The 10,957-nt window shown below is 39.1% G+C and overlaps 2 protein-coding genes across 5 annotated transcripts; both read left to right on the top strand.

Moving 5' to 3' along the window:
- The first annotated feature begins 609 nt into the window (after positions 1 to 609).
- Positions 610 to 10,952, top strand: Gyc32E (Guanylyl cyclase at 32E). 3 transcript variants are annotated; one of them, NM_001298905.1, is made up of 23 exons: positions 610 to 1,003; positions 5,434 to 5,567; positions 5,687 to 5,798; positions 6,128 to 6,202; positions 6,265 to 6,372; positions 6,423 to 6,546; positions 6,613 to 6,762; position 7,064; positions 7,296 to 7,380; positions 7,471 to 7,623; positions 7,704 to 7,856; positions 7,913 to 8,094; positions 8,151 to 8,259; positions 8,324 to 8,390; positions 8,447 to 8,544; positions 8,607 to 8,917; positions 9,102 to 9,271; positions 9,346 to 9,535; positions 9,603 to 9,743; positions 9,799 to 9,991; positions 10,045 to 10,251; positions 10,318 to 10,476; positions 10,533 to 10,952. In NM_001298905.1, the coding sequence occupies exons 1-23, from the start codon at positions 836 to 838 to the stop codon at positions 10,908 to 10,910; spliced, it is 3,468 nt and encodes a 1,155-aa protein (NP_001285834.1). In that variant the 5' UTR covers positions 610 to 835; the 3' UTR covers positions 10,911 to 10,952. The 3 variants fall into 3 exon arrangements, with proteins under 3 accessions (NP_001285834.1, NP_001097148.1, NP_788027.1); NM_001103678.2 differs by lacking the exon at position 7,064 and adding an exon at positions 6,827 to 6,935; NM_176013.2 differs by lacking the exon at positions 7,296 to 7,380 and adding an exon at positions 6,827 to 6,935.
- Positions 4,294 to 5,132, top strand: CG31867 (uncharacterized protein). Of its 2 annotated transcripts, none has more exons than NM_164958.1 (1): positions 4,294 to 5,132. In NM_164958.1, the coding sequence occupies exon 1, from the start codon at positions 4,356 to 4,358 to the stop codon at positions 4,980 to 4,982; it is 627 nt and encodes a 208-aa protein (NP_723660.1). In that variant the 5' UTR covers positions 4,294 to 4,355; the 3' UTR covers positions 4,983 to 5,132. The 2 variants fall into 2 exon arrangements, with proteins under 2 accessions (NP_723660.1, NP_001285835.1); NM_001298906.1 differs by having other exon boundaries at positions 4,294 to 4,994.
- Positions 10,953 to 10,957: the final 5 nt, after the last annotated feature.

The raw sequence follows: 10,957 nt of genomic DNA, 5'->3' as shown, positions 1-10,957 counted from the left end.
CAAACAAAAGTATTAAAAGGCTGCCAGGACCATTAGTCCTGAAAACCCAAAGCCTGCTACGCAATTTGACAGCCCAAAAAACAAAAGATTATTCCCATAATTGACTGTCAGACTGCATGAGGATGTATTATTGCAATTTGGGGAATGAAAATCGATGATAATCAGGAAGAGGAAACGAATTGTGCTCAACACCCGTGATGCTCGGTCAAGTCGTCACTGGGGTCACTCTAAACTTGAATCGAATCATTTTTGGCTGCCAAGAGGAACAAATAAACAAAGTCCTTAGCATCCTGTCGAATTGTCCAACTGACCAACGGCATCAGACGCCCACTTGTCCCGCTCGTGATCCCCGAGGCTCTGCCGATGCTGTCATTCATAGACCACTTAATTCTGGCGCGTCCTGCTGGCCACCCATAAACCACCCACTGCTACTCTTCGGATCTTCGGGAGTGCGGAACCAATGCGCATTCCTCCGAGGCACACGAGGCACGGAGGCTATAAAAGCAGGACCACGGGTAACACGAACACAGTCTGCCACGGACTACGGGCGCGTTAATTTGCCGTAACGGAGCACGGAAAAACGGAGCAACAAGTTTAACTCTCAGGCTGAGATATACGCACACCTGTTGGGATAAACGAGCCATGGGATTTGACTAAACAAATGACAACTGCTGTCCGCTGGGGCACCTAGTGCTTCCGTGGCCATGTGAAAATCCACGACCATTAAGTGCTCCAAAGTCAGTTTGATACAGTGGGGTCGGATTCTGGAATTGTCAGTTGCCGTGTCGGTGTCAGTTTCAGTTGCGTGTGAAATAAAACTTTATTGCCTTCGAGGATGCCAGGTCCTTGCGCCTCCGCCGCTGCATTCTCCTGCATTCTCGTGCTCCTTCTGCTCGGCTGTCAGCGGAGCAATCCTCTGGCCGCCGGAGCCACCGTCTCCTCCATGCGTCGACTGACGGATACGATAAATATTGGATTCCTGGCTGAATATTCTCAGATGCGAGTGAGTGAAGCGTGGAGATCGGGCAACTGCTAAGACGGTTTTAAATTTGTGAAAAATTATCGAAATTAATTGTGTATTTCGTCCTGTGGTAATTGTGTATGTGCATGCATAATTCATCGACCTGTCACATTTGCAATTCAAATGGCTATCTCATTTTGGAGCACAAGTCAACGCATCCTTTCCCAAAAATATGCCAACATTTATGGCTCAGCACGATGATTGAAGGGACTAGTCTGTTGCCCTAATCAAACAAATCATGCGTCCCTTGGGGCATTTGGCTAAAATACTCTCACTACGCTAGGGATTATAGCTGACTAAACGGATCAAATGATTTAATTTGGGAAAATTAATGGCTAGAAGTCTAGAAATATCTAGTTTTTATACAAGAAGTTGTTATATAAAAGTGATACATGTGTATGTTTTCAAATTATTATCAAATTAAATGCAGCTAAATTATTTAAAAAATAAGCCATCAAGATTTTCAAATACTATTCTGTGAAAATTGTAGGCACTTTAGTAGATAAGTTAAAGTGTTTCCAATTCGAACTATTGTAGTTTCCCAAAACTTACCCTTTTCAACTTGTTTTGATTTTCTGATTTTTTCGATGAGGATTGACAGCTGTTATCTGTTCTGTGATGAATAAAAATAGGGAACAATGGAGATAAATGCTTTTCTTTTATATCCCATTGATAGGCCGGTTATCCGTTCAGATCTATTTTCTTTTATACCGAACTTAATTGGAATCCGGAAAATGTCAAAATGCTAGTAGTTGTGTGCTCATGGCTTCCATTTATTTACTAACCAAATACAAAGCTTAAAAGTAAATCCATCAAGAGTCCTGCTCCGCTTCATAAATTGGCAAAAGCCAAGCGATTCACATATTGTTTTGGTCCTTTTCGGATATGTGAGATATACACATATAAATGTGGATCATAAAAATATGTATTTCTGGCGAAAAAGCTGCCTTTGTCCACTTTTTATGTGATTTGATATATTCTTGATTGAGTTTAATTAAAGTCAGTGTTGCATTTATTGAGATCCGTTATCCTTTTATCAGAAGCTCATAAATTTAACTATATTCCAACAGTATTAACTGTACTAATTGTACAGAAATTGTATAATTATGCCACAAATATTTATTTGTCTTGCAGTAAGTAAACTTTATCGTGTAAATGTTGAACCTTTTACCTTTTTGTTTTTCTTGCAAGATTAATAATTCCCCTTGGCACAATCACATTCCTGAGTAAATTGGCCTTCAGAGCATAAAATAAATATTAATTGGCTATAAAGAATGAAAGACAGCACCGTAATGGATAGAAAAGCAGGAATGTAATCAGCTGGTGAAATGATTTTAACTTTAAATATCTTATTATTTGCACATTATTACTTTTGGGCAGGGAAGTCAATTATTGTGGAATTTACAATATGGTCAACTTTCATGGCAATGAAAAAAAGCAAAGAATAGCAACTATAGCGACCAGTATAAATTCTCGTATTCTGAAGTGGAATGGTTTTTTCTCTTCCATAGCGTTGAGTTTTCTTTTAAGTCAGGGCTTATTCCTGTATGACAACTTCAAAGATAAAAATATTTAAGATGGGCTTAATGCCTGCATATTTAAACTAATTGGAAGCAACTGTAGTTTGAACCTTATCTCAGCAATTTTCCTCAGTTACTATGACAGCTTCGTAAGTAACTCATATTCGTATATTATGTGGATGTGCTTGTTGCTCCCTTCTTAACAAAATGAAATATAGGGCAAGGGAGCAATTTCATTAAAAATGTGTAAAAAAAGACCCTTGGGAGTAAACATTCTCATGAGGCACGGAGGCACCAACTACAATATACGTTTTAATTGCAATTAGTTAATTTTTGTTCAAGATAATTAATGACAGCTTTTAAATTATAGGGATTTTCATAGGCATGTTAATTAGGTTTACAGATTTGTTTGCTTTTTCTTTGGCGTTTTAAGTTTGTTGATTTCAATTACTTAACTATTTTTTGCCAGTTTAATTTGATTATCCATATCAGACAAAATATGATGCGAATGAAATAAAATTATTTAATTAATTATATATATTTTTTCAATCAATAGTACATTCTTTTTATCAGATTATGTTTAAATATCCACAATTGAAAAAAGTGAGTGTTTCGTTATTGAACTTCATCGTAATTAGCCTCGTTAGCGAAAAATGAAGTCTGCAACACTTCCGGTGACTTCACAACACGAACTTTAGGAATCTCATTTAGAAAAATTCATTTTAAAGTTAAGTAGCTTAATTGTTAAGTTCCGGCATCGGTTTTAAATTCCCTTAATAAGAGATCACTTTACTTTAAGAGTCTTACCTTAAATCGCTTTAGAGTTGTTAACAGCAAACGGATTAAATAAAATTCGTAAATACGCAACGATTTCCATAATTTCTAAATGAAGTCAACCATTGCAAGGCCCAGATAATTTAACAACACATTTTAACTTTTTGAATAAAAACTGCCATCGAAATCATTGGGAAAAAACCACAAAACAATTCAGAATTTTAATTGCACTCATAAACCATTTAATATGCTAAATAAAGTGACCTAATAGATTATGGGTTTTGACTCACTAAACTTAAATTTCAATTAGGATCTGGAAAATGCTACAAATTTATTTACTTGAAGGTTTAATTTAAAAGTGAACAAGCAAAAAAGTTGTTTTCTTTATACAGCAAAGTGTAGGCAACAAATTGTGTGTTTTTATGTGCTCCTTAAAATGATAAGAACAGCTTAACAAAATCCCAGCAAACATCTTTTGTGCAGAGTATCACGTTGCGATAAGCGCACACTTCAGAATTTTCCCCATCTAAAAATATAAATTAAAGTTAGGTGACAGGAGTGGGGAAACCTTTAAATCTGTACACCATAATTTTCGCTGAAATTAAAAAGCTTAATTAATCTTGTGAACATAAGGTTTTCCTAAATCTCATTTCCATTCATTTTGGTTTCCAAGGATTCTGATTGCTAGAATTTTTGAACCTTAAAGACCATTTAATGATTTCATATCTATGTACATGTGTGGGAAATTTTCACAGCCTGTTTCGAATGATTATTCAACGAGGTTGGATTTAGAAAAAAAATGTGTGCAAACTTTTTGATTTCGATGGGGAAATAAACTTTTCGATTAAAGAAGGGGAAACTTTTTGAGTTATTAAATTAATTTAACAAATTTGTATGGAAATAAATTTGTAAATCGAACTTTTGTGTGGTATCCCCATGGTATGCGAAAAAAAAAATTGGAGCTAGAAGCAGTTTTGGCACCTGTCTGCCTTGATTTCCTTAGAAATTCAAAATTAATCGTTTTTTTTTGCGTTTTAATAATGCGTGATTATGCGTCCAACGTGATACGTTCGCATCGCTGCCTTTGCATTTTTACGGTGCTCCAATTGACCCTAATGCTCTCGATGCTGGAAGTTCAAATCCAAATTGACCAATCGCCGGAGCTCCAGCGACCTATGACCCGAGTGCTTTTGGGGGCCCAACTAGGGGAGCTTGCCTGGAGTCCATTGTTTTCCGGTTTTGCCATGGGTGCCATGTTCTACGGCTATGGTTTGATACACCTGCCCAGCAAAGGACCCCTCGGGTGCTTCTTCTCCAGGCTGCGAACAGCTGGCTTGTCCGTGTGGCAACAATGTAGTCCCGTGATGCTTGTGCCCTGGACCTTGAAGGTGGCCCAGGGCCTAAGCCTATTCCCTTGCCATTTGTGGGAGTTTCTTGCGAATGAGGTGTGCTTAGAGACCGACAATTGTCTGCAGCACGTCATTCTGGCTTTTGTACTGTGGATATACCTGCTAATCCTGGCCATCACTAGCTTGGTCTCTGTTGTGAGACTCAATCTTCAGATGCTGGCTGACAGGCACATTCACAGCAGAGACCACGAGCTGCGGGCCTATGTACGGGGAATCAATGAACTTCTCGGATTTGAGATGATAATGGTCACCGAATGAGAGGTTTGGGGTACCTACAAGCATTTTCCATAAATTAAACCTCTATTGTATGGGACAGTATTAGAACATAACAAATTGGAAATTGTTTTTATTTGATAGAAGCAATGTTATCGTGTACATTTTATAAATGCAGTAAACGAAATTTTAATCAAGTTTAGTTTAAGCATTTTGAATTGAACTGACCGAAGGAAAGGAAATGTAATTTAACATCCTGGAACTTCTGGTGATTTCTATAAAAATTGCTTTATTTTTTAACACAGCCTTCGGGTGAAACCAAGTACACATAATACTGTTTTGCATTGCTTTGTTATGCTTTACGTTGGTCCTCCACAACTGGCACAACATGAATAAATTAAGCGCCATTTGGCGTGGGGAGAACTTCCCGAGTGGCAGGATCTGGTGTTATTATTCACTGCTCATCGCTGACTTTAATTGGCCCTATTTACATTAGGTGACACTCGGCGGACTGCCACTTGCCATCGAGGATGTGAACAAGAATCCCAACCTATTGCCGGGCAAGAAGTTGGCTTTCAAACCGGTTGACATTGGTCACAAGATGAGCGCCTATCGCGTTAAACCGTTGAGGTAATTCATTCGGATGCTACTATTACGTTAAATAACTCCTGTATCAGTTGCCATCTGTAATTTTGCTCTTTTCCGGTTGCCGTTGACGTTGCCGCTTCTGTTTCCGTTTCCGTTTCCAGGGCGATGACACAGATGCGGGAAGCTGGCGTGACCGCATTCATTGGTCCCGACGAGAGCTGCACCACGGAGGCGCTGCTGGCCTCCGCATGGAACACACCAATGCTATCCTTCGTTAGTAGACCCATTACTTAAATCTGGGTCACCGGTGTTCAATTCAAGAGTTACACCCTTTGCCCTTTACTTATGAAAGACTATTTTGTCACAGTTTACGAAGAATGCTCTTGCTTGGAAGATTGATTCACAATTTATTTGCCAATTGTCATAAAAAAAAGTGCAACAAACCAAAAGCCATATAAATTTATTTTCTTGTATACAAAATACACTACACAACTTTAGAGCCCAGTTGCACAAATTACATTTGTTATTTAGGACACAGTTTGAATTTCTTTTTTGAGACTTGCTGCACATGTATACAATAGTAACTTTTTTATATTCCCTAGAAATGCTCCGATCCAATTGTCTCAAACAAAAGTACATTTCACACCTTTGCTCGAACTTTAGCGCCGGCTTCCAAGGTAACTCTCTGATTAAAACCCAGCTAAATGGATTATTACTAAAAGAAGTTACATGTTCACAGGTCTCGAAAAGTGTTATTAGTCTGCTGAACGCCTTCCATTGGAATAAATTCTCCATAGTAGTCAGCTCGAAACCGATTTGGGGCTCGGATGTAGCCCGTGCCATTCAGGTGAGTATAATGTGTAGAATATTCCAACTTAATTACGATTTTTGAAACAGGAATTGGCGGAAGCCAGGAACTTTACCATCAGCCACTTTAAATATATTTCGGACTACATACCAACCACAAAGACCCTTTCGCAGATCGATAAAATTATTGAGGAAACCTATGCCACAACTCGCAGTAAGTTGACTTTAGTTGACATAACTTTTGTAATAATAATATAATATAATCAAATCCTCATTACAGTCTATGTCTTCATTGGTGAGCACATTGCCATGGTGGACTTTGTGCGAGGACTCCAGAATCGTCGGCTGCTCGAGAGTGGGGACTATATCGTGGTTTCTGTGGACGACGAGATCTACGACTCCAATCGAAGGGTGAACATTATGGAACGTAGTAAGTGAACTGTGCGGATTGGCAGTCCGAGCTAGAATTCTAATGCATGCACCATCTATTCCAGATTATTTAGATCCTTATATTAGAAAAGAAAAGAGCAAATCGCTGGACAAAATCTCATTTCGTTCAGTTATAAAAATAAGCATGACATATCCACAAAACCCCCATATTCGGTAATTTATCTGACTCTTAGTTATCTAACTGTGCGTATTTTTGTTGCGTCTTTCTAACAATTGTTAATCGATAATTAAGCTAATAGTTTTTTACAAATCTCTTGGAGTTTTTCATTTACTCAAAGTAGTGTCTAATTTAAAGCATGGGTTTTGTGTATTCCAATAGAAAAAGATAAAGATGTATAATTTCATTGATTTAATAAGCAATTCCTATACTAAACACATTCGAGCGGATCCTATGTGCTAATTTCCCGAAATATGTAGAGATAAATTTACGTTAATGCGTTAATGCATGCCAAATAAATATTTGAAATAAATTACAGAACAACTTATTTATTTTTTAACATATTATGCTTGCAGCGACATTTGCTCGAAAATAAAAGACTATGCGCGAAAAACTCCATTTCTTGTGCCATATCATCAACGTGTCTTTGACAACATATCGGTAGGAAAATCGGATATTATTTAAAACTCCAGTTTTTTATGCATGACATCAATTATTTTTTAACCATTTATTTACTCTCTATACGCGTAGGTTCCCATATATGGCCTACATCTTTACGACAGTGTTATGATCTATGTTCGAGCTATAACTGAAGTTTTAAGACTGGGCGGTGATATTTACGATGGAAACTTGGTAATGAGTCACATCTTTAATAGGTCCTACCATTCCATACAAGGATTTGATGTAAGTATATCATTATCTCCTTATTAACCATTTAGTCTAAGTTAATTGTAAGCCATTAAACAATTTATACTATTTTCTAGGTATACATAGACTCTAATGGTGATGCTGAGGGTAATTACACAGTCATCACTCTGCAAAACGATGTGGGCAGTGGAGCATCGATAGGTTCTTTAGCCAAGATGTCAATGCAACCAGTTGGGTTCTTTGCCTACGACAAGAACTCTGTTATTCCAGTGAGTTAACAAGAAGTTAAATAGTAACTATCTAATAACAATATTACAACCCCAAGGAATTTCGCTACATAAAGAATGATAGACCCATCCAGTGGCTAAATGGGCGTCCTCCGCTCGCAGAACCCCTATGTGGTTTCCATGGCGAACTATGTCCCCGAAAGAAACTCGACTGGCGGTACCTGGTATCAGGTCCACTGTGTGCCCTCGTTGTTGTCGTGGCTATTGCACTGCTTATCAAGTATAATTTCATACTTTAAATAAATTAATTAATATATAAATGTATCTATTTTGAAGGCATTACAGGTATGAACAGACTCTGGCCGGACTTTTGTGGAAAGTGGACATGAAGGATGTCACCGTTATAAATCTTGGCGAATACAACAATCCCACCAATAAGAATATTGTAGGTTACATATTTATAATTTTTTTGTTAACTCAACTATCATGTTTAAAAACTAATATTTTAGTTCCAAATCTGCCGTCAAAGCATTTTAGTGGTTGGTGAGCCCAACAAGCGGTCCTTTACAAATATAGGTAACATGGTTTTAGACTATAATAATATTACTTTCTAAATCTAACCTCTTGAGCAGCTCTATTTCGTGGCAATATTGTGGCCATGAAAAAGATTCACAAGAAGAGCGTAGACATTACCCGTTCAATTCGCAAGGAACTAAAATTGATGCGAGAGGTAGAACGCCTAGGCTGAAGAATAAATCAGATAAAATATATGTCAATAACTTATTCCTTCAGGTGCGACATGAGAATATTATCAACTTCATTGGAGCGTCCACGGATCACGGATCCGTGATCATCTTCACCACTTACTGTGCACGTGGCAGTCTGGAGGACGTGCTGGCCAACGAAGATTTGCACCTGGACCACATGTTCATCTCCTCCCTCGTGTCCGATATACTTAAGGGAATGATCTACCTGCACGACTCGGAGATTATATCCCATGGCAATTTACGGTCGAGCAACTGCCTTATCGACTCCCGTTGGGTGTGCCAAATCTCGGACTTTGGATTGCACGAGCTGAAAGCTGGCCAAGAAGAGCCCAACAAGTAAGTACATTTCATTCTCTCCGGTTTTATTGATCATTTGTTTGCCACCATTTAGTTTACTTTTGGTTCCAAACTACTAGAAAATAAATAAGTGCCACACTGCCGTTCTAAGCTGGAAAATCCTTTCATAAAATATAAAAAAAGTCATCGAACTTTACTTGATAATGTTTTATGACGTTTGCAGGAGTGAACTGGAACTGAAACGTGCCCTCTGCATGGCGCCGGAGCTTTTGAGGGACGCCTACCGACCAGGACGCGGATCCCAAAAGGGGGATGTCTATTCCTTTGGCATTTTGCTCTACGAAATGATTGGCCGCAAAGGACCTTGGGGTGACACGGCCTACTCAAAGGAGGGTGAGTATTAACTACTACGATTATATAGATACATCAAATATATATATATATAAACACAACATGTTGTGCTGCAGAAATAATTCAGTTTGTCAAGTGTCCTGAAATGCTGCAGCACGGAGTATTCCGACCTGCATTGACGCACACTCACTTGGACATTCCGGACTACATCCGTAAATGCCTGTGCCAGTGCTGGGATGAAGATCCCGAGGTCAGGCCCGATATCCGGCTGGTTCGCATGCATTTGAAGGAGCTTCAGGCTGGCTTGTAAGCACCAAATATGTGATAAGGTTATCGTTACCTAACTTTATAATATCTAATTCCGACATTCCAGAAAACCCAACATATTCGACAATATGCTATCGATAATGGAGAAATATGCTTACAATCTTGAGGGTTTGGTTCAGGAGCGAACCAATTTGTTGTACGAAGAGAAGAAGAAAACAGATATGCTCCTTTATCAGATGCTACCAAGGTGATTGATTCAGTAGCTCTTTAAAAAATATTGCTTATAATTCGATCTCCTTCAGACCCGTAGCTGAACTTCTGAAGCGAGGAGATCCTGTCGAGGCTGAGTGCTTCGACTGTGTCACTATATTGTTCAGTGATATAGTGGGATTCACCGAACTCTGCACCACCAGCACTCCCTTTGAGGTGGTGGAGATGCTTAACGATTGGTACACCTGCTGCGACTCCATAATATCCAATTATGATGTCTATAAGGTTTGTAACCATTGGCATTTCAATATTTTGCTAGAAACTCATTTCCATTTCAGGTTGAGACAATTGGCGATGCCTATATGGTTGTGTCTGGATTGCCACTGCAGAACGGAAGTCGTCATGCTGGAGAGATAGCCTCACTGGCTCTGCATCTCTTAGAGACTGTGGGAAATCTGAAGATTAGGCACAAGCCCACCGAAACAGTTCAATTACGTATCGGAGTTCACTCTGGTCCTTGTGCAGCAGGAGTGGTGGGTCAGAAGGTACGAAAGAAGGTTTATTCCATCATATATATAATATATCTAAAGTACATCTTATACCCAAATCAGATGCCCAGATACTGCCTATTCGGAGACACGGTGAACACAGCAAGTCGGATGGAGAGCACCGGTGACTCGATGAGAATTCATATATCCGAAGCCACCTACCAGCTGCTCCAGGTGATCGGTAGCTATGTGTGCATTGAAAGGGGTCTGACCAGCATAAAGGTATGTTTAATTACAAGACATTCTTTCGTTATAATCAAATAACTATATAACTATAGGGCAAGGGCGACATGCGAACCTATTGGCTGACCAAACGTCAGCAACCCGAGTTAACGCCGGATCTGATTAGCACCGTGGATACTTTGGACACCTACTGCTCCGGGCCACGTGAGAGCATGGAGGTCTCAGTCCACCAATATTGTAGTCCGGCCTCGAATAACTACAGATTGGGATCCTGCAACTGTGACACCAAGTGTTTATATAGCCGTCGTTCGGACGACAATGTAACTAATTCCCATGGAACATCCGAGTTTCCAAAGGTCAGTGAACCCGCGCAGGTCAACTGCAATCAATTATGTGTTTGCCGATTGAACAGCAGCCAAATGTTTAATAATCGAGGTCCTCGATCAGCGCCTAGTATCACATTTAGACTATAAGGACTCAATTCTATATTTAACGTTAAGCTCCTTGATCGATGTAAATT

Source organism: Drosophila melanogaster, chromosome 2L (genome assembly GCF_000001215.4).
Source record: "Drosophila melanogaster chromosome 2L".
Lineage (NCBI taxonomy): Eukaryota > Metazoa > Arthropoda > Insecta > Diptera > Drosophilidae > Drosophila > Drosophila melanogaster.
The sequence above is the reverse complement of the archived record's forward strand: the minus strand, read 5'-3'. Positions and strand labels throughout refer to the sequence as shown.

Bases quoted from the DNA above. Each gene is read 5' to 3' on its own strand.
- CG31867 (NM_164958.1), top strand. From the start codon at position 4,356: ATGCGTGATTATGCGTCCAACGTGATACGTTCGCATCGCTGCCTTTGC.
- Gyc32E (NM_001103678.2), top strand. From the start codon at position 836: ATGCCAGGTCCTTGCGCCTCCGCCGCTGCATTCTCCTGCATTCTCGTG. The intron at 6,203-6,264 runs GTAACTCTCTGA...ACATGTTCACAG, and splicing joins CTTTAGCGCCGGCTTCCAAG to GTCTCGAAAAGTGTTATTAG. The intron at 8,545-8,606 runs GTAGAACGCCTA...TTATTCCTTCAG, and splicing joins AACTAAAATTGATGCGAGAG to GTGCGACATGAGAATATTAT.